The sequence below is a fragment of the Cryptotermes secundus genome, unplaced genomic scaffold (genome assembly GCF_002891405.2).
Source record: "Cryptotermes secundus unplaced genomic scaffold, Csec_1.0 scaffold1474, whole genome shotgun sequence".
NCBI classification, from domain to species: Eukaryota; Metazoa; Arthropoda; class Insecta; order Blattodea; family Kalotermitidae; genus Cryptotermes; species Cryptotermes secundus.
The window spans coordinates 69443-92895 of NW_019733853.1; the positions used below are offsets into that span (position 1 = coordinate 69443).

The following is a 23453-nucleotide window of genomic DNA, read 5'->3' on the forward strand; positions in this document are numbered from 1 at the left end:
TTGCGTATTCTTTATTGCATGCTGTGTTTTTTTATGTACAGTAATGTTGTATTCTAAGAAATTAAACGTAAATTATTTACGGACATTTGCTGTTATATCATACTTTTCATTATTGATTTATTTTTATTTTTCTGAAGTAGTTCGCAAATTTTGGTTGCTAGTTGGAGAATTACAGATGGGTCGTTTGAGATGTCCCCGACTGTATGGCCACTTGCTGACGGCAATAAAGTGGTGATGGACACAATTAAAGAACATTTAGAAATGCTGCAGCAGAAATTCAATAAGCATTTTGGAGAGAGTGTACAAGATTTCGACTGAGTTCGTGATCCATTTGTTGTGAATTCAGAACATCTTCTGATTAATATACAAGAGGAACTCGCAGATTTAAAAGCAGACAGAACATTGAAACTAAAACTTCTCGAAGTGCCTTTGGATACGTTTTGGTTGGCAATAAGGAGTGAATACCCGGCTATCTCCGAGATGGCAGTTAATGTGTTATTGCCATTTTCAACTACATATTTGTGTGAACTGGGCTTCTCGACGTTAACTGAAATTAAGACATCACAGAGGGAGCGGCTCAAATCCACCGATGAAGAAATGAGACTTGCGTTGTCAACGATTCCACCACGGATCAGTCGCCTGTATGCAGCTACGCAGGCGCAAGTATCACATTAAAGGTACGAGTAGAATTACTGTATTTACTTTAATAGTAATAGAAGTGTATTTTCTACACTCTACAGTCAATTGAAGTTCATTAATTGCTAATAAATGCACGAGTCGATTTCTGTTTAAAGATAATAAAATAACAATATAATAATATTATAGTAATAAGTTGATCACGTTACGTATTTATATTAATTGTCTGATATACGTTTTTGAGGGGAATAACATTTTGGTGTGCCGTGTTGAGTCATGGATACTTAATGGTGTGTCGAGGTGTAGAAAAAGGTTGCGGAACACTGGTGTAGAATGTTCAAAGATGGGAGAGCAAATGTTCACAATGAAGGGAGAAGAGGGCGGCCATCTGCAGTGAGTGATGATGATCTTGTTTAAAACGTTGACCAAAAAAGTTTGTAAAAGACGGCGCTTCACAATTTCAGAACTTCTGTGTGAATTTCCACGATTTTAACGCATCCTTCTCTATGAGATTTTCACAGTTAGGCTAGGCCCTCATCACAAGTTTTGCGCAAGATGGGTTCCAAAAATGCTCATGGGTGTGCACAGAACACAGACAATGGCTTTGGCTTTTGTAGACGCTTTTAGAGCGATACCACAAAGATAGCGATGAATCTCTCAATCACAGCGTTTAACAGGGGATGAAACCTAGACTTAATTTGTGAATGTTGAAACCAAAGGGCAGTCAAAGCAGTGGATGCACACATTCACCAAACATGTCAAAAACATTGACCAGAAAGCTAATGGCAACTGTTTTATAGAACAGGAAAGGAGTTCTGAAGGTGGAATTCATGCAACAAGGGACCACAATAATGTCAGAAGTGTATTGCATGCGAAAAACTAAAAAGGAGTGTAGGGAATGCTGACATCCGGAATGGTGCTCCTCCATGACAGTGTGCATCCACATACAGTTGTTCGCAATTGAGCACTGCTAGAGCATTCCAACTGGGAGTTGTTTGGCCACCCTGCTTACAGCCGTGATCTCGCTCTGAGCAACTACCACCTCTCTACTGGCACCTACCTAAAGAACTGTTTGAGAGCACAGCAGTTCAACAATAATGAGGAGTTGATGGAAGGTCTGAAAACGTGGTTAAGCTCACAGGCAGCAGACTTCTTTGACACAGACATACGAAGACTTATTCCCAGATACAAGTGCCTGAATTCTGGTGGTGACTACATTACGAGTATGTAGGTATTTTCTGTATATTCCCCCATATGTCTTCATGGCGTAGTGCTTAATTAGTTAAGTACATGGAAAGCTTTGCCTTTCTTACCTTCAATAATTTTTTATTCTCATTGCTTGTTTTGTAAACAGCTCACCGAAGTTTACTTTCCGAATTGCCCTCATAAATTTGTAGGAGGAATTTGTACAAAGCATATAAAATTAAATGCATAAGGGGAAGATATCCATATGTCTTGTCTCCAGAACTATTTATCTAATTTTATAAGACACAGTAAATGCCTTTGGTAAACAGAATTGTGGTGTACACAGATAAATTATAACCCATACTTTATGTGAAGCCCACAAAATCTTTATCAAATATCTTAAATACAGCTGACCATAGAAATTAAAGTATTATGTAAAATGTAGATCTTATTAAGATCTACAACTTATGTTTCAAAACATTTTTCGTATAGCGAATACTTAACTTCATAAAACAAAATGATTCTTATTCTGTGGAACATTGCATCTGTAGTACAACAGACCTATTATCCCTTGGTTTATATCTGCAAAGAAGAAATTACAAGTCAAATGTGATGTGCATAGTTGCAAAGAACTCATTTGGGAAATATGTTTAATCCACTGGAATAAGCCTGTAGATTTCACTCTTCTTGTATTACGAACACGTTGAATGCAGGGAATGTAATATGTGTGACAAATTTAATTAATAATTACACATGTATGATATGAACATCATATATAGTACAACGCGCTACATCTTACACTTAATTGCTTCACAGTAATGTACATCACAGTGTGAGAGGCAATGAATCATTTAAGAGCTATGACATTGTACATGAATATTTTTTTTGTTTAAGGTATCACATGATTTGAAATTTAGGATCACCAGGATATATCTGAATACAAATATTATATCACTAATTTGCTATCCTCCTTGCAATAAAAGACAAACACACTTCTAATATAAAGCATTCCTTCAAGGTGTGAATATAGAGGACTGTAAGTAAAGATATAGAATCTTCATATTATCCAGATTATTCATGGTTCATTACATAAATTATTCAAATTATATAAGCACTGATGTATATCACAAACTAAGTGTTTCGAAAGAATGCACAATACGATGACATGACTGATCATAATGAACAAAATGTGTCATTCACATACTCATATATAGTCAGAGATTGAGAACATGCATGTAACTACATGATTCAGACTTTTCATCTGGTTGTCATAAAGTTTACTGTGGCAGTCTGATCACTCAACCTGGACTTATCATTGGTTCTGCTGGGACTTGGCAAGTTTCAAGCCTTGATTCTGTTGCTGGAAACTACACTGCAGCGAGGTGCAGGAGACTGTGTCCCATCTGGAGCCACTCGAGCATGGAACATACCCTGCCAGATGCCCCTTGCATCCTGAGGGAGTGTCCTGCAATATTAAGAATAGTAGAATCAGATGATGCCTCACCTGGAATGTACTTATACTGTAGTTTATTAAAAACTCTTCCAGTAACTAGAGCTGAACAACCAGATGATATTGAAAACTGAAATGGAAAGGACGTAGAAGAAAGCAGTCATGATCTAAGTTTGCATAAAGGACTGAAGATAATCATGAAGAACCTCAGCAAGGTAAAATAGACATTTCAATCACCAGTCATCTGAATTAGACATGTCCATAATACAACCTCATGTGTTTAGACTGAGACAAACATTATGGAAAACAAAATGAAGTAAACAAACAAAGTAAGCTAAACTGCACTACAATAACCTGCATTATAATAAGCTACACTGAAATAAACTACACACAGAGTGACATACTCTAAAGTAATTTGTATTGTGTGAACCAAGGGCCTTGCCATAGCTCAAGTGGTTAGTCGCTGGTTTCCCACCAGCAGCCTGGGTTCGATCCCAGGTCTGGTCAAGTGGTATTTGTGGTTGACAAAGTGGTGCTGGGGCAGGTTTTCTCCGAGTACTTCGGTTTCCCTTGCCAGTCTTCATTCCCCCAAATTCTCCATCATAATCACTCGGGGCAGATTACAATAGGCCAATCAGTGGCCGCCATGCCGAGTGGACCCAGTTGGACTCCACCCCCCAGTAAGCGAATTAAAAAAAAATTGTATGAACCCAAAATTTGCCAAATTAATTAAATTAAGCAGGTCTACAGTGATCTGAAACAATAACTGGACTAAATTCACACTGTAACCTAAACTGCACTGAACTAAAGTGCATTATACTGAATTAAATTGCACAAAACTACACTGTGTTAAACACCAGTACAGAGCTTTAAAGCTCACTGAATTGCACAAAATAATACTCACTGAACTACATTGTAGTCTACTAAACAAATGTAAGAATTCAAGCTGTCATGGCAAATTCAAATGATAAAATCACCTCAGAATGCCAGTTGCATCATTTCAGAACAGACACGCAATATTTGTAGATATGCTCCATCTCTATCATCCATCCCCGATGTCAAAGATAGACCTGTTTTCTGAAATATCTGACTTCTATTCGGAACTGATGTAGCTGGTAGCCCAAGACAAATTTATTACAAACTAGACTGTATGTTGAGATTACATACTTCAAAACATTCTGCCAGAAGAGCAAGTTGTGGGGCACAATGACTGTAATCTTGTTGTGTAGCACTGCACTCACGATCTCCCTTGCCGCATGCTCTGGAGAGAGCTCTGGGATCCTGCACACATAATCACTGTTATGCTCTGACCTGGACATAAAATCTACAGGAGGTTATATGTTAATGTGTGTACAACTTTGCAGTCTGTCACAATTCATAGAAAGTCAGACATGATGTCAAAAGATCTGAATTATTGACATGATTGTAATTGTTACAGCACCATAACGCAGTCACATAAAGTTTATAGTTATTATTTTGAATTGTTTCATTTTGGTCCGTTACACTATTAATCACCAATTAGTAGTACACAATACACATCGCGTAAGATACACCCGACCACAAGCCCACACAACCCCGTGCTGACGCCTCCCCCCATTGGGACGATTCACCAAGAAGGAGCCTGAATATTTTACTTGAACGTTTTTTAATTTTTAACTTTAAATTTTAACGTTGACGACTCGGTTTGAGGGTGGTTTTTTAGATGCAAGTGCTATACCTGCATTCAAGATACTGGGAAGTGTTGTGCTTTACACTCCGATATATGTAATAGTTTTCACAAATAACTACATACTGTGGATGTTGAGCTGTGCCAGTGTTTTCATAATTTGTTATAAGTGCCTCTGAAGATGGTTCCTTGGAACCGAAACATGTAAGGCAGATGAGATAAATAAGTGACCAAAGTATATATTGTTGCACTTGACGGAAAATCTATTGACAATTGGTGTTTATAGTTATGTCTGCGATATATCAGCATACCAAATTTTGCATGCCTCATTGCGAGGATATGCCATTTACAGCTATCATAGAAAAGTCCATTTATGGTCTTAGGTAAAATAGGCTATGTAATCAGTCAATATGGCTAACAATTGACATAGCTAAAGTTGAGAAGGTATTGTATCTGGGAGGTGCTGGTTTCGAATCTCAGCCAGTACACCTCTTATCTAGACTGAGCTTGATTTTGAATTTACTCAATCACTCAGGAATATGCCGGGATAGTGCTTCAAATAGGAAATAAATGCTTCTTTCCAATTCATCTATCATCCTACCATCTGAAGTTATACAGTCACAATGCTTGTTAAATAACCCGCAAAAATTGCTGACTAATGTTATGCAAAGTTAGTATTGTGTCTTTGAAGAGTTATGATCTCTCTGCTAGTAGCCACCTCAGATCTATTTGTTAGCTTATGTTCTTTTCACTCCAGTTTCAATGCACCATCTCTGTTTTGTCTTCTCCTTGCGCTTGCACAAATTGTGATTCACAAAATGCACTAATCCATGTTTACTTTGACACACATTCACACCAGCTATCCTCAGTCTCTAAGACAGCCAAAACTGTCGCACTTCAGGCTGGCGGCCACTGTTTTATAAATAGTATGTAACATTTCTAAAATGGTCCTGTGCTTTTGTGGCTGACTAGGTGATGTACGTTTCTTGATGAACCTAAAAGCTGGAGGGGGGGGGGTCCTCTGGAACCTTTGGTGAACAAGAGATGTGGTCAGATAATCTCATCCCTCCTGCTAATACTACAATACTGAATTTCACCAAAATTTGAGCGATTATTATTATTGGAGGGGGTGGGTTTCCCCATGCACCATGACTAATAGTCTATTGTATGTCCCCCTTTGATATTCTACCAGTCGCCATACCCTAACGGTACTGGTGCATGCTATCAGCCCCGTTCAGCCAACAAGGTCGACCCTCGGTACCTGATACTTCCCCCATCTACCAGAGGCATTGGAAACTACTTGGGCGGGAAACTTTTTTTTTGCCTAATTTTGCTCAGAGGTCTCCTAGAGACATGAGGATCTTTTACATGCCATAAATCTACGACACAGGACCCACAGCTTAAAGTCCCTCCTGGAGGACTTGTGCCCTGAATTTTTCCGCCCTTAAAAATTCCACGATCTCCGCCGGGTTTGAGTCATGAGGTGGGAGCGTTACCCCTAGACTACGGAGGCCGCTAAATTTGAGCAATACACTCTATATGAAACAGTCAGATTATAACTTTATGTTAAACATGCTTTGTTATATATCAGTGTGGCCAAAAATTGGAATTCTCTGACAAATTGTAGTAGAAGTCTCACATGTTGAATTTAAAGAAGTCTGTCTGACAGTTTAGGTGGTCATACTAGGTCACAAACAGAGGGACAAACACGATTTTCATAAAAGGTGTTTTTTTTATAATGAAAGCCAGATAAGGTGTTCTTGGAGAGCAGTTGATAGTTACTCATCTGATCAATAGTTCCTTCTTAGGGAACTAAATGCTGATTATTATTTTTTTATAAAATCCTATTAGTGGACTGTGTCATTATCTAACTGGATTGTCCCACACTTCATACTCTCTTCTTTGATATTAATTTCATCAGTGCCCTCCGTCTTTCCTGTGAATGATAAGGAATTAAATGGTGTGGATTTATGGTGGCATACCTTCATAATCATGCTGTGAGTTTCATTTAAATAGAGTCTTCTATAGCTTATGTGCATTCCTGAAGTGAGTATTAGGGCATTTTAGGGCATAAAAAGTGGAGAGCTGAGGTAGAATTCAGTGTTATGAAGTTCTCCCATGCTTCACAAAATGAAGTCTGTCTGTTGAAAGGATATCAGGTGGAGACAGGAGAGCACATACACATTGACTTGAGCATATGACTCACATAACCTGAAGAAGACATAAGACCATCATTCCACATGAACCAAGGAAAGTAGACTAAGAAATTAAATGAAATGCACATAAAAACAAAACCCATTACTTGTATATAAATCTAATGAATAGTTTTCGTTTGAAAATATACCGTGTAACATATTTCCAGATAAAAATATGAGGAGGGCATGTAATGTTATATAACATTTTACATTATAACAAACACACATGCAGTATATTCTTGTATTTTTTGCATTTTATTTGTACACTTTACTTTTAAATACACTGATTATCACCAGGATAGAATTGGCACAATTTCAGTACTTGTTGAATATTCCGAATTATCTAGTCATAAATATAACTATGAGTTGATGATAATTATAACAGTTACATCACGTAGCTCAAACTTTAAAGTGCTTTGAGGTTTACCCAAGGTCTAGCTGCTCCAACAGGTCTGTTCTTTTGTCAGTGACACACAGATGTGCACATGTGAGCCTGATGTTATGGGAGTTCTCTCGTAGTTCCTCATACAGGGAGTCCATCAGACCTGAAGCAGACACAGTCCATTACTAATGGACAGTGAGAGGTCCAAAAGTTACATTTGTACACACTGAAAACCTTAGAGTCATGCTGTTTTATTCATTTTTATCAAAAAAATAAACAGTTTTATTACATACAGTGTCAAAATTGAGATCATAAATGATAAGCTTGGAAACCCACTGGGTACAGGTTGGATGTTTGGAGTCTGATTCCCATTAGGAACACGATTTCTCTCTTTATCATGGGGTATGGAACCCACACAGTCCCTTTTCAAATGTGTATGATGTGCTCTTTCCCCGTGAATAGCGTAGCTAAGACATGCTATTTGTCATTCACTTTCTCCTATTTCCAAAGTCTAGAAAGTGTGGGGCTTTATGTCCACGTCTCCAATATGAGTTATGGCGTACTTAGGCACACAGCCTAATTTATTCTTACGTTTTATGGTCACCTGACACTTTCAACATTGTGGATGGATATTAGGTGAACACCACCTGTGTTTCTATTGTACTGGACCCAAATCTTGGCCGGTGGAAGGACATCCTGACTGAGCTCTCAAATCGATTCTCTTCAGTTTTTTCAAGTGAGTACAGGCTTGTGCTTTTAAATTAGACAGTTTTGGCTACATTATAGTCTTTGGAATTCATCACTCACAGATGTTATGCTGTTTGCCAGTGGGAATGAAAACGTGCTGTTCAAAACAAAAACCAAAGAATTTACACTGTCTTCTGGGATGTGACATCTCTTTGTGTGGTATAGTTTTACCAATGTTTCGGAGGAATGTGCTGCCCAAATCTGCAAGGTATCAAAGTACAGCACAATCCTTCAACACATCGGTAAATTTCTACCAGACTGCTTAGCATTACGTACCAAAAGACAGTATCTTCACTGTTACAGCATGAGAACCTCAAGCTCACAATAGCAAAATTTCTTCGCATACATGTTTGCCCCTATTTTTTTTATTGCTAGTGGGGTGGGACTAAGTCCCTTGTACTGCGGCCACTTCTGGCCTATTGTACCAGCCCCAGATGATAGATGAGGATGACTATGGAGCAATTGGTGGAATGAAGATTGGCAGGGGAAACCGAAGTACTTGGAGAAAACCTGTCCCAGCACCACTTTGTCCACCACAAATCCCACTTGACCAGACCCAGGATCGAACCCGGGCCGCCGCGGTGGGAAGCCAGCGAATAACCACTTGAGCTATGGCGCAGCCTTATGTTTGCCCCTAACAAACAGTTTGATTCATTAATTGTTGCTATATTACTTTTCTCATTTTAAGCTATAACTATTACTGAATATTATCTAATACTGTTGTTATGACAGTCATGTTTCCTTACAACGTCTTTCTCTCACTAAATTACAAGTAGATTTATTAGTGAATATTATTTTAATATGTCTGCCAGCATGATTATATTTCCTAATCTTGTATCCAAAAATAAAATGCAAGCCTGCTTTCAGAATAAATCAATGCAATATCCACAATCTGAAATCCACAGACATATCTGCTAAGCGCAAGTAAATTATAAAATACCACGGCTTCAAAATTTCCCCAAATTTAGAGTAATACATCTGTGATTTGTTGAACAAAATTTCATTGCTCTCTGTGAGACAATAAAGAAGTCAGCATTTCAGGCGGTCAGTGTAAGAGGGTAGATGTCTCTACCAGTCCGTCAAATGGCCATAAATCCCTGTGCAGGCACAGGGGGCAGGCTCCCTCAGCTGACCCATAGTGTCTCTGTCTTGAGTCTTTGTTAAGTTTTTGACTAGAGTATGATGTGCATTTTGGATTTTCACACTACATTCTCTTCTCTCTGAAGAGGAGGTGGGTCCAACTAGTACAGTCTGCAAGGCAGTGTTTTGTGTTTGACACTCCCATATTTTTCTGTAATGAGCCCTTAGACCATTTGCATAATGAAAGAAAAACTATCATTTTATGTCTTTGCTGACTTTGGACCCATCATGTCTGTTGCACCATGGTTATGAGAGTAACCGTATAAGAATCGATGAAATTCGTGGGTGTTGGCTCCGTTGTTTTTGCAGTTTTATCGTTGATATTTGCAGCTTCTGGCTGGCACCCTCATGTGGCTCCTGCTTGAAAGCAAATCTGCAGCCAGTAGGAACATAAGAGATGGAGTTTTGCACTGGTGTAGTACTCAAGCAGCTGGAAGGGCTGTGGACTGTCCAGAGGTAGAAGGACAGCTCTTGTAGCCTTCATGGTCTCCTCCAAGACACAGTTCCAGTAGTTACAATACCGTTTAACTTGAACAAGGTATGATGGAGCTTCAGTGCTAATAATTGTTAATATCAGTAATTCTATTTTTGAATATTTGTGTGGTGATCTCCCACGAAGTTCTCATACCGCTTCCCTAGGTTTCACAGCACTTGGTTCCACTTGTGCTATACTGGAGTAAAGCGCTCCATCATAAAGCATATGTCAAATCAGTATCCTGTCAGTGAATCAAATCAGAGTAAAGAATTCAGTGATATTAGTCACTATACAGTTGAACCGTTGACTGGATTAGAATCGTAACGGATTTGATTAACGTATTGCCCGTAAACACGTTCCAACGCGCAACATTGGAGGCTGTGTTTCAGTGGACGAATGTTGTAGCTCGTTGCTAGGCAGCAGTCAGCCCACCAATGAACTACCTGGATAGCGATCACGTGACTTTTGTTTTCTGTGTGGTCCGTGTGGAGCCAATATAAAGAGGACCTGTTGTAGCTTACAAGAGTTCAGTCAAGAGAATGGCGAATCAACTGTACACAGCAGTTCAGTTGAAGTTGAGGAGGAATTAGAAGTCTGTCTGTGAAGACTTAATGTGTGATTAGAAGATTTAGTCACAGAGAGTGTTTTAATTCCGTTACTAGGAGACGACTAGTGAAGCCTGAGAGTCATAGTGCGTGTGTAACGGTGAAATTCAAATTGTGTAAATCAGCGACAGCGCTGTAATAATTGTAATTAAAAGAAATTGTAAACGAAGTGCCAGTGAATCCAATCATTCCATCTAGAACCCGTTATATTCGTCACGCGTACCCCCCTGCACGTGACAGAATATACTGACCATGATCGAATGAGTCTCTGTTTTCAACAGGCATAACCATTGGCTCTATGGTTTTCACTTGTTATCTGTGATATAAAAGTATTACCTGTGACTGCGGAATAGGGAAGCTTGTCAGACACTTGGGACAGTTCCATCGCAGACGAAACAGCCACCACGTGACCGTGGTTTCTCTTCACCATGCCAGGCACGAAAGCCAGCAGTGTCTGGGAACAGAAGAAGAACGGGAGTCACCAGTGACAGACAACTTAATGTCTGTTTTCGTAAACAGGCTGATTGCGAAAGAGCACTAAACGAGCAGTCGACGTAATACAAAGATAGATATTCCATGAAGTAAATAAGAGAGGAAAGGTACATTCCAAGTTGAAGTACGTGTATTTTCTCAACGAGTTCTTTGAAAGTGTGCATGCCATATTGGGCTTCATATCGTCTGCTGAAATATTACCGCTCCAAATGTTAATTCCGGAAAGTCCAAGGATTCAAAACCCGGAGAAAGCATTGTTAACCATTTATATTGGTTTCATTGTAAGTATATTAGTAATAAAATTTCAGAATTTAGAATATACTCTTGTAGCCATGCGCCGATTCTGGTAAAACAGAACTCATGAGGCGCCATGTCTTTTAATGGCAGCTGTTTAAATGTTTGGAGGGTGAAGAGCGAACTTCTCTTGTAACATTCACTTCTTGAATTGCCAGAGGGCTGAAAGTAGAAAATGAATCACCCATTATCGAGACTTATTGTCCATACAGGCTGTCAGTATCGAGACTATATAGTGTCGATCAAAAGACGTATTATTGAATTTACATAGAAAGAAACGCTAACAAATGAGGTTAAAGGACTCACAATACTAAACCGCCGAAGTTGTCCCCAAGGTCCGATTACATCTTGAAATGGTCCGCAAGCATTTTCCAAATGAGCAGAGCTGATTCGCATAACTCACTGGCCTTGATGTTCACGTATTGTATAGACAAATTGGTGATACAAGGATTACCAGTACTGTACTACTGGAAACATGTTTATTCGTAAGGTAAAAGTAAAGTTACCCCTCTGATTGTTTATATAAGCCCTATGCCATGACGAAGTATGGAGGAGTGCATGTATAGCTCCACCATTCTTCACCCCAGCACTAGATGGAGGTGAGGGAGGTGAGTGACAATATTCCCTCTAAGCTGCGCGCGCAGCGGCTGTCGCACTCTCGCGCTCGCGTCTCAGTCCCCCGCGCATTTTTATTGATTTAATATACAGTCAACTTCAATTAATAAAGATAAAATTGAAAAAGTTAATTAATTTTATATTACTTTGGGGGCTTTTAAATTTAGTGTCATATACTACTTTCGAAAATCGCTGTCCCCACCACCGGGTCCCCAAGCCGACCAAATTGCTGTTCAGAAAACACTACGACTTGCGCACTTCCATCCCCGGCTTGGAGATAAGATTAGTGAGTAGTTAGCTTTACGACCCGGCCACTTTATGCCCGGGGACATTGCGTCCGGTACCCATTGGCTGGGAACCTGGGTGGCCCCCAGAGCCGGCCTGGAAGCTGGGGAGGAGAGAAAAATGCTACTTCTGCCTGTAATCAAACCCATGCCTTGCAAGTTATTTAAAAATATACCACTTCGAAAACCGCTTCTGACAAAAGTCTTACCCGCCAAATTATACACTACTTTATGCAACAGATTTCTGAATAATAAGTCGTGTTTGAGAAGGCTGACAAAAGTGAGCGTCAGCACCACGCACATTGGGGGTTATATTGGACCGATATGAACTGAAACTAAATCGCTCGATAATTTTAGTGTAAATTCTTAACCCAGAATTGCATCCAAACGCTTAAAGAAAAAGACGCGTGAACAGACGGGCGGATAGCCGTGATGTACCCATTATGACTTAAAGCTGCATTTCCATTTGTAAAATCCTTTTTCCTCGGTCCTGCCAAATTCTGGGTGAGTGATCAGGCCCGTATTAGAACCAGACGTTTATGATATCGTTCTGGACGGTCAGGCCTGTCACACCTCAGCGGCTTTCTTGGGTCAGAGTGTGCAGCGCTGATGAACTGATGTTCGAAGTTGTCTGAGCAACAAGAAGTTCTAGAAAGATAGCAGGATATCCACTTTCCACGGATTACTGTATACGGCGAATCTGGGAAGTGTTTTCAACTAACTGAAATGAGCAGACTTCTTCTAGAGAAGCTGACAGTAGCTCAGTCTCAAAACGTCTCATGCGCGCTGTGTAGCCTATCGCCGCCTCCTTTAATTGATCACCATAAAATATTTAGCGAACAGTACAAGCATGAAGGGCTCATGACTTAAATTTTATATATTGTCCTTACTTCCTCTGTGCACTTTGTTCTTAAGCGTCGTGGTTAGAAGCTAACTATGTAAATAAGGATGTCAAATTAATTAGTCGCCGATCTCAATGGCCGCGCTGTCTAAGGCATGAACTGTGTTCGCCCGCTCGAACACTGAGATCTTGGGTTCAAATCCCACTCAAAGCATGATGTCTGTGTGCATTTATTCTGTTTGTGTTGTTCTCTGTGTAGGTAGCGGCCTTCCAACCGGCTGATCCCCCGTCCAAGGAGTCCTACCCATTGTGTATAGGTTAAGAAACTGAAAATGGGCTGTAGAGCCATAGAGAAATAGAAAATGAATTACTCACCCAAAAATGAGATAAGAGATTCACATTGACGGCATCAACGACCACTTCGGTTGCCTCCATATGGGAGATCGGCTTCATGCCGGCGTTGTTCACCAGAATGTCCACTCGGCCCAAATCTCTCAGCACTTGTTGAGCCAATTCCTCCACCTGATTCTTGTCCGTCACGTCACACGTGTACGCATGCGCAGGTCTCCACCCTTCTCGTGCAGCTGTGCCAATACCTTCCAGCCGATGGCGGTGCTGAGGAAAGTGCACATGGGGATCATCATGTAAGAAAGCTACGACACACAGGAATTAGTACACATGGCCCTTATGGGTACCTGAGGGCCAGCAGTGACTGTAGCCGATGTCATGAAATTAGGACCCTGAAGGTCGCAGCAGAACCGTACAACGTTGCATGCAGTATGATGAGCACAGCCCGTGCCGTTTGGTGGGTCTGAATGTTTTGCGCGTCTTCAACTTACTGTAACGTCTTCGTTTCTATTAGCCTCAGTGTAATAATTTTACCAATCCTAACGTAACGTAGTCTTTGTAATACGTTTGCTCTGGTTGAGTGAGCAACCCGGAAAGTAGGGCCGCTCAGGAAGAATTTACGGACGCGTCATTAAGGAATCGCCACTGCTTTTCAATTTTGTTTTAGAGTATGCCATTAGGAAGGTCCAGGGAAGCCAGGTGGGGCTGAAATTAAACGGGACACATTAGCTGTTGGCCTACGCAGATGATGTGATTCTACTGGGTGATAATGTAGATACCATAAAGGAAAACACACAAACTTTAATTGACGCAAGTAAGGAGGTTGGTCTAGAAGTAAACACTAAGAAAACTAAGTATGTGTTGCTGTCTCGTCACCAAAATGCAAGGCTAAATCATGACATAAAGATAGGAAACAGATGTTTTGAAAATGTGGCACAGTTCAGATATTTGGGAACAACGATAACAGATCGAAACCTGATTCAGGAGGAAATTAAGAGGCCATTGAACTCGGGTAATGCTTGCTACCATTCAGTCCAGAACCTTTTGTCTTCTCGTCTGCTGTCCAAAAACATAAGAATTAGAACATACAAAACTATAATTTTGCCTGTGGTTCTGTATGGGTGTGAAACTTGGTCTCTGACATTAAGGGAGGAACATAGACTGAGGGTGTTTGAGAACAGGGTATTGAGAATATTTGGACCGAAGAGAGATGAAGTAACAGGAGGTTGGAGAAAACTGCATAATGAGGAGCTTCATAACTTGTACTCTTCTCCAAGTATAATTAGAATGATCAAGTCAAGTAGGATGAGGTGGGCAGGTCATGTAGGACGAATGGGGGAGACGAGGAATGCGTATAGGATATTGGTGGGAAAGAGACCACAGGGAAGGCCAAGGCGTAGGTGGGTGGACAATATTAGAATGGATCTTAGAGAGATAGAATGGGCTGGTATGGATTGGATTGATCTGGCTCAGGATATAGACCAGTGAAGGGCTCTTGTGAACACCGTAATGAACCTTCTGGTTCCATAAAATTCTGTGAAATTCTTGAGTAGCTGCAGATTTGGCTTCTCCTGAAGAAGGGCTCCATAAATAAGTAAGGAAGGAATATTAGGAGCATAGGATCTAGGTAACAAGCGACCGCTATATGTGAGAAAGAAGAGGGCAACCACGATCGGTGTGGGAGGGTGGAGCTGAAGACAGCTATCACCTCTGGGAAGAAGAGGACCGGCCAAGAAGCACTCAAGAAGACCCTAGAGTTGGAAATGGTGAAGCGAGCATCCGGGATGTCCAGAGTGTTTCGGAAAATGAGGAAATGGACCTTGTGGAGAGGTCACCCCCTCCGAAACGAAAAAAGAGATTGTGCATGGAGTAGGAGCCGGAAATATGGGAGTACCGGTCACTCAGGACAGTTTTGCCCCACAAAGAAAAAAAAAAAAAAAAAGGAAATGTATGATGGTGAGTTGTTGAACTGACTGGAATCCCATCAGGAAACAGCTCGTGACTAGCTGGCCTTAAGGAGGGAGCCGTGGTAGCGGTTGAAGAATAGTCACCCCGGGGGAAAAGTAAAGAACAACTTGCAGGAAGACGTTGAAAGCACAACCCCGGAAAGGAGGAAATGTGATGCACCGTTAGGCTATTTAGGACGAGAAGCCTTAAGGAGGGAGCAATGAAACGGATTTGATAAACGCGTTGCTAGACAACAGCTCTTCTGTAAACACGAATAGAGGCAACAATAAAAGGGAAGCTGTGTTTTCTATGTGGTCTGCGCCGAGTAGAAGCACAGAGATACGAGTAGAAGTTTGTTTCCAGGCAACGCAGCGGTAAACATGCATACATAACAATGGGAGACGGTGTTTTCCGTGTGGTACGTCTAAGGAGTTATCTTAAAGACGAACGGCGCCACCAGTTCAGTTCTCGGTGGAAGATGGACACGGAAGGTTCGTCGTGGAAGAATAATAAGCAGTCGGCCTGTGAAGACCTGGTGTGTGGTTAGGAGGCTTCATTGATGTGTAATACTTGGATGTGTGTTTCAGCGAGACTGTTGTAGTCCCTGTCTTTCAGTTGTGGTACCAGGAGAGGACCAGTGTGTGTGTAAATCAGCGATAGCTGTATATTTAGATGTGATTAAGAGAACTTGTAACCAAGGTGCTAATAAATATAATAATCCAAACTAGATCCCCTCATTTTCGTCACGCGTACCATTCTATACATGACTTTTTTTAGATAAGTAAAGTAATGTTGATTTGAATACAGTATTTTTAATTGATTTTTCTTCGTGCTACGAATTGAAGTTACTATATTTTAACGCTTCACTTGTGGCTACAATTTGTGACTCACAGTTCAAATCATGTTCTTTCGAAAGCCGCAACTTTATGAGTATTTTACTTGATGAGAATATACTGTTGCATGATCGCCATCATAATTAATCAATTCTCATGTGAGTTTAGACAGATTTCATACTTTCACATTAAGTTAAGGTAGATGACCGCTGGAACGCAGGTGCGTTTACTGCACAAAAGCATTTGTGACGTGATACAAGCAACGGTATGTAAAGGAGTTGAATATTAAGTATAGAACATAGCAGTTATTCTAAATTACTGAGGGAACTTGTCAAAGGTTGTGTTTTGAGTAATATAATTCGGTAAACTTCTAGAACTCGATAGCGACGGACGGAACTCAGGCCCCTTGTCGCCAAACAGTTTATCGCAACTTATTTCAGGAAGGTTACACTTTTCTTGTGAGCAACCGACAAATCACTACTGTCTCCGATTAATTAATATATTGTCACGTATGAGGGGTTTGCGTGATGAATTATATGGGTTCTGAATTAGATAATTGGATTTATTGCCGCTTCTGTTACAATGACAATCAACTATAGCAGCTCACAGTCAGTGACTGTCTAAAGGCTTGTCCATATTACTCGTGCTCGTGCTCGTCGGGAGACTCGTCTGGCTTTCACTTGTGCTCGTAAATCTTCGTCCACAATACTTCAGTTGCTCGCCAGGCTTCGGCGCGTAAGGATCCGTATATTTACTCGTAGTGTGTATAGGCTGTAGTCGTATTTTAATTTATTGGCTATAGTCTTTAAATTAAAATTTTAAAATTTGCTTGTCTCGTGACTTGTCATATCGTCCACATTACTCGCGAGCATAGCGAGTCACACGAGCACGAGCACGAGTAACGTGGACGAGCCTTTAGTCTCGCTCCATTCCTTACTGGATTACGAGTGTCTTCTCTTCTGCTGTGACGAATGACGAACGACGAACGAAAGAATCCCTTACGAATGCCGAATGAAGACTCGCTTGCGAGTCTGAGTCTGAATTCTATATTACGACCGACGGTCAGTCGGCCAGTCTTTCTTGGAATAAAGCAGCCAACTTGGGCTTAAGACCAGATTTTTATTACTGTCAGACAGTTGCGGGTTTGTTGATGTGGGGCGCTCTCTCTGACGAGAGGACGGATCTGTCGTTCACAATTGCTGCTGGCCCTCGCCCGCGCAGTCATTCTCAGATCTGAGTGCTGTGGTACTCGCGACCATATTTCACTGTCTTAGATTCGAGACTTCCCTTTTCGTCGCTTCCTATGACTCGTAGGGCTACGGTTGAGCTCTTTCACTTGCGATTGAAGCCTCCTCGACTGAACTAACTTCTAGGCGAACCGAATCTAGATAAACATGTCTTACAGTTCCTCTGTTGTTCTGTTTTTTTCTGTGTTTATTCGTTTCCACTGGAAAGTTCTCACCGAACTGTTGCTCAGCAATGGACTCTTCCAACTTGTCCCGAAAATACGAGTATGTGTTATCTGGCCGTTGGCTAGCAATGGATTATTCCGGCATCCAGGTGTCATGTCACAATGCTAAAATTAAACGTATCACCATAGTGCTCTCTCTACCAATCGGAAATTTTGTTACTTCAGTTCTTGGGCTCTGAAAGCGTGTCCTAAGTTCATGTCGATGTAACAAACTTCTGCAGGCCGTGTGGTGTTAAGACGAAAGAAATTTTTCGGGATTTGGGATCAGTGAAACCGACAGCTGAGGTGAGGACTCCACAGACAGAATCTTTACAGTACTCCGGCACAAAAACTATATTTTTGGGGGGAATAGAAGTCATGGACTACATCAAATTGTTATCCATACGTACATAATTTGGCCGGTCACGGTAGCCGAGCGGTCTAAGGCGTGTACTGTCTTCGCTCGCTTGGAAACCGGGATCGTGGGTTCGAATCCCACTCAGGGCATGGATGTTTAGTTTGTGTGTGTGCGTTTTTCTGTGTTTGTGTACAGGTAGAGGCCTTGCGACGAGCTGATCACCCGTCCAAGGAGTCCTACCGAATGTGTAAGATTTAGAAAAACCGAAGTGAACGGAGAAGTTCATGGAGGTAGACCTAGGCCCACTGGGGCTGTAGTGCCAAGGGGGGAAAAAAGTACTCAATTTATATAATCGGTGACTCCGTGTAAAAGATCAAATGTCATTAGCCTTTCTATAGCACTCAAGTAGATTTAATTGTACGAGTATATACTACTATAGTCAGTGAGCTAACTAATCGACTGTTGAGTGCATTACCTAAGAAAGTGCTGAAGGCGTTATAACTTGAATGTCAGGGTACCCGCTTGCATGTAATGACTTCCTTATTTACCTCCTGCCTATCTGATTTTGATCATTGCTTCTGCCAGACTCCCTGTTGCCAAATGTACCCGTTATGTCATAGGCATGAGAACTGGTCTGTCTGAGCAAAACTAGACTAATTATATTAACGCACAAGTCCATGGCATGGCAAAAGCTGCATTTAGCAAGAAGAAGAATCTTTTTACCAGCAAATTGGACTTAAATTTGAGGAAGAAACTAGTGAAATGCTACATTTGGAGCATGGCTCTGTATGGGGCTGAAACTTGGACACTTAGGGCAGTAGATCAGAATCACCTGGAAAGCTTCGAAATGTGGTGCTGGAGAAGGATGGAGAAGATCAGTTGGGCCGATTATGTGAGAAATGAAGAAGTGTTAATTAGAGTCAGTGAGCAGAGGAATATCCTACACGAAATAAGAAAACGGAAGGCTAATTGGATTGGTCATATCTTACGCGGTAACTGCCTTCTGAAAGACGTTACTGAAGAAAAGATAGAGGGGCGGATAGAAGTGACCAGAAGAAGCGGAAGAAGACGTAAGAAGATGCTGGATGACCTTGGGGACAGAAGAGGATATTTTCATTTGAAGGAGAAAGCTCTAGATCGCATTAAGCGGAGGAACTGTTTTGGAAGAGACTGTGGACCTGTCGTCTTGACAGATTACTGATGAATGAATGAAGTCCACAAACCTGGAACCGCAGGAAAACGTACAATAAGTAGACAAAGAAGAGCGGAAGACGAAAGAGAGGTCCCAGAGGAACTGGTGCTGCCACCATGAGGGGACTGAGTGAGCTATGGTTTTGTTCAAACAGCGCACGTAGCTCTGTTTAACGATTTGACGTAACGCAATTTTCTAGTTAGTAACCCCGTACACCAGTGTACTGTACATGTTATTCAGTAGCATCGAAAGAACAATATATTTTGAGAAACGTTTCTTTACCATTCTTGTCGTGACCCAAGATGATGATGGGGTGACCAAATTATGTTGGCCCAGCAGTAGCATAATATTCAGTGATGCTGACTGTCACTTGGCTAGCCGAGAGTATATTGAAACTACAAAGAATGAATATTCGATACCAAGTAGAGTGAGTAGTGAATAATGAAGTCAGAGTAGAAGTTCATTACTAGGCAACTTCTCGGTAAGAACGTTCCCGCGGCAGAAAATAAGCAAGCACTAATTGAGGTATTTCTGGGATAACAATGGAAGTGGAAATTTAAAAAGCGCCGCCGATTCCGTTCGCCGTTCTGTTCAGTAAGCATACGCCCAGGCCGCGCCATAGCTCAAGCGGTTAGTCGCTGGCTTCCCACCGCGGCGGCCCGGGTTCGATCCCGGGTCTGGTCAAGTGAGATTTGTGGTGGATAAAGTGGCGCTGGGGCAGATTTTCTCCGAGTACTTCGGTTTCCCCTGCCAATCTTCATTCCACCAATTGCTCCACAATCACCCTCACCTATCATCTGGGGCTGGTACAATAGGTCAGAAGTGGCCGCAGTACAAGGGGCTTAGTCCCACCCCACTAACAATGAAAAAAAGCATGCTCCCTGATTGCATCACTTCCCGCATGTTTAAATGTAGGTATTTTTTTATACTCTGTGGCCCCCAAAAGCAAGCCAAATCTGGTACGCGCGCAACCGCAGAAGCCGCGATCTGTTCTAACGCTGCAGGAACAACTGGCTGTGTCAGTCTCAAACGTGGCGCCCATACATACTACAGGCTGTATACGGAAGCCTGCACTTTACGGGCGATGGGGACTTCATGAGGTCATTGGATTTTTTCAATTGACCTAATCCTTCCAGCCGCACTAGGCCCTGGGGTTCACTCAGCCTCTAGCAGAAATGAGTACCAGAAATTAATTAAATAATTTTCCTGGGAAGTAAAGCGCGGCCGGCGCGTAAAGCCGGGTCCAGACTTGTTGCGTATCCCCGTATCGTATCAGTGTGGACGGTATCCCGTATCATCCTTCCATTGGAAAATGATACGCAACGGGCTGTTCGCTAGCTTGGCGGTCTTTTCCCGTCGCATCAAAGGGACGACTCGGGTTGCAGTGGTGCCAGTCTGGACGTGTAGGCGGCTGCATCGCGCTTTGCTTATCAGCTCCAGACAGTTGGAGTGTAGTCATCACCAGTGTGCGTTCTTCTGTTTGTGATTCTCTGTTTATATACTCTGAATGGAGTGGAGTAAAGAGAGCATTATATATTTAATTGATGAATATAAAAAGAGGGATGTTATTTGGAATCCCCGAAACACAGAACATTACAATCTGACGGATGCATCCTTGTGAAATGTTTGTACATCCCACTGACTGACTGAAAATTTAAGTCCGCCAAAAGACTGGACCCATTGTATACTTTCCTACTGGCATAGATCGGTGATATCCACAAACGTCGTGATTTTGTTCTTCTTCCCTTTATAGCATAGTGAAGATAGATGTACTCGGCCGCTGCTACCGTCAGGTTGGGTGTAGTCATTCCTGACTGAAATCTGGCTCGAGGCTCAGATTCATTTCTTCGTTGCCAAGGAGAAATTTTATCGCGTTGCATCGGTTGAAACGCAACGGAGATACGCAACAAGTCTGGACGCAAAATTTTGTCGCGTTGCATCGGACGATACGCAACGGAGATACGATACAGGGATACGCAACAAGTCTGGACCCGGCTTAAGGCTGACAACCTTACTACCATCTTTGAGCCGATTGTCTAGATAATGTGGGACCCTCAACGTCTCACAACCCTATGGGCCTCCACGGCCTGGTACAGGGGTAGCTTTACTTTACTGTTACTTTACGCGATTTTGGGATATAAGCTTTATGTTTAGAACGTAACCCTGACCCGACACTCCTTCATTTCGCGTGACGTTAACGCGGCTCATAATACAGGAGCGCGCAGACGTGAAAAGCTGAGAGACGCAAATGTCGAAACTGCGAAATTATTTGTAGATGGTTTAAATCTGGAACCAGTAACCTTGAAGCTAACTTCTTATAGCTCTCGTTTCTCGTTTGTTTATTTTACCTCGAGTCTTATCGGTGACACGTCGTGATGGAAGTAGTTATTGTCCCTAGTTATCCACACGACATTGCTTGGAAATGCATGGTTGCAGGCTTGCCAAAAGGAAAGACTGTGCTGCAGAGGGCCTTGAAAGCGGCTTCTCTACGGAATGGACGTGCCGGCCCTTCAGACTGGAGCTATGCATAACAATCGTGCTCTCACGCTGTAATGTAACAGCCGAACGGAAGCTCAGGACAAAGGACAAGAGTTTTGGAACAGCGCAATATGATGGGATGTGTGTGGGATGCCCCACAAACTCTAAGCGTTCGCAAGAAGAATTTAAAAGACAATGAAGTTGGAATCACACTGAATACTGAGGCTAAAAGTGATTAAAAGGAAGGGGAGATCTTGAAGGGCGCACATTACGACGTATAGTTAGGTGAGCAGACCCCCTCCTCCCCAAAATCTGCTGAAATTGCAATATTTATCACTGGAAGATAGGAAATAAGTACACTTACACTTACATCATTAAGAGTCCGCCACTGGCCCCTTTCCTGAGACAGAAGAATCCAGCCCATACCACCCCATCCTGTTTGTCTACTACTAATGTTACGCCATTAATGTGCGGAGGGGGGGGGCGATTGAGAAGATTCGGTAGTTGCCAGCACCCTGCCCGAACTACAGGGAATTTCCTTCGGAAGCAAGGGATGGGTAAGGTTGATTATAAAAAGGGAGGTAATTAAATACCTCATTATTTGCACTGTGTACATACTGATGTATGATTACTGTGTGTTCACCTTGTTGCTGTAGCCTCAGGGATCGGCAGCTTAACATGGCACTGCACTAGCTAAACTTCACTTCATGGTTCCACTTTCTTACATATTCTTAGTGGTCTCCACCCTTCTGGCTTTCGCACCAAAACCCTATATACATTCCTCTTTTCTACCATGCGTGCCACATGTCCTCCCATCTTATCATATAAGGCGAAGAGCACACGAAATGAAGTCCCTTTCGAACCTCCCATTATTTCATAATTCTTGGGTCCAAATATTCTCTTCTGCAATCTCTTCTCAAACTCCCTCAGTCTCTGTTCTTCCCTAAGACTAGTGGACGCTAGAGGCCGTGGCCTATTTAAGATACCATAAGAGACGCTATTGCTTGACCCAATTTCTTCCGTCCCCGCAGTATCAAATGACTGTAGGCCATCCATCATTCTAAGAAATAATGTGCAATACTTGCGATAGAGACTAACAGAACTAGCAGGCCGCGCCATATCTCAAGCGGTTAGTCGCCAGCTTCCCACCGCGGGTCTGGTCAAGTGGGATTTGTGGTGGACAAAGTGGCGCTAGGGCGGGTTCTCTCCAAGTACTTCGGTTTCCCCTGCCAATCTTCATTCCACCAAAGTCTCCATCACCATAATCACCCGGGGCAGGTACAATAGGCCAATCAGTGGCCGCCGTGCCGAGTGGACCCAGTTGGACTCCACCCCCCACTAAGCGAATTAAAAAAAAAACAGAACTAGCAGAGATAGTTCGGTTAGATGCAAACTGTTAGGCGTGGACGATAATGCACATGGCAGACGCGATCATGCACATCAATTTATTGAAGATTTAAATAAAAAATGAAAAGGTTTCTGCAAGTATCTATACTGCAAATATACAGGGTGAATCGTATAGAACCGGCCCGATGAATTTGCTAATAATTCCGCAGGTGATGCATATAACCGCTCACAATTACGACATAATAATCCGTGGGCCGTGCTGAGTCGAATGGTGTGCGCATGATCCGGCAAGTGGCAGCCCTTATGCTGCAAGGTCAAGGACAATGCCGAAACGTGTCTGCAGTGCGCAGGCGACAGTCATGGAGTACACTGTTGAACAGCGAGTGTTTCTAATGCCTACTTGAAAACGGCGGACACTTTCAACACGTGCTCTGATCACGGCACACAATCCAAGATAAGATATGTGTAAATTACTTTAATATCTGTATGGTAT

General features: G+C 42.0%; 1 protein-coding gene across 1 annotated transcript in view; it reads right to left on the reverse strand.

Annotated features, from left to right (window-relative positions):
- Positions 1-2540: 2540 nt before the first annotated feature.
- LOC111868337 (short-chain dehydrogenase/reductase family 16C member 6-like) overlaps positions 2541-23453 on the reverse strand; it is a 72070-nt gene continuing 51157 nt past the window's right edge. Inside the window, exons 4-8 of the mRNA XM_023858892.2 lie at positions 13383-13622; positions 10818-10935; positions 7560-7677; positions 4439-4552; positions 2541-3286 (exon numbers count right to left, since the gene is read on the reverse strand). Coding sequence (XP_023714660.1) covers positions 3163-3286; positions 4439-4552; positions 7560-7677; positions 10818-10935; positions 13383-13622 — 714 coding nt within the window. The 3' untranslated portion in view covers positions 2541-3162. The remainder of the gene's footprint in view (positions 3287-4438; positions 4553-7559; positions 7678-10817; positions 10936-13382; positions 13623-23453) is intronic.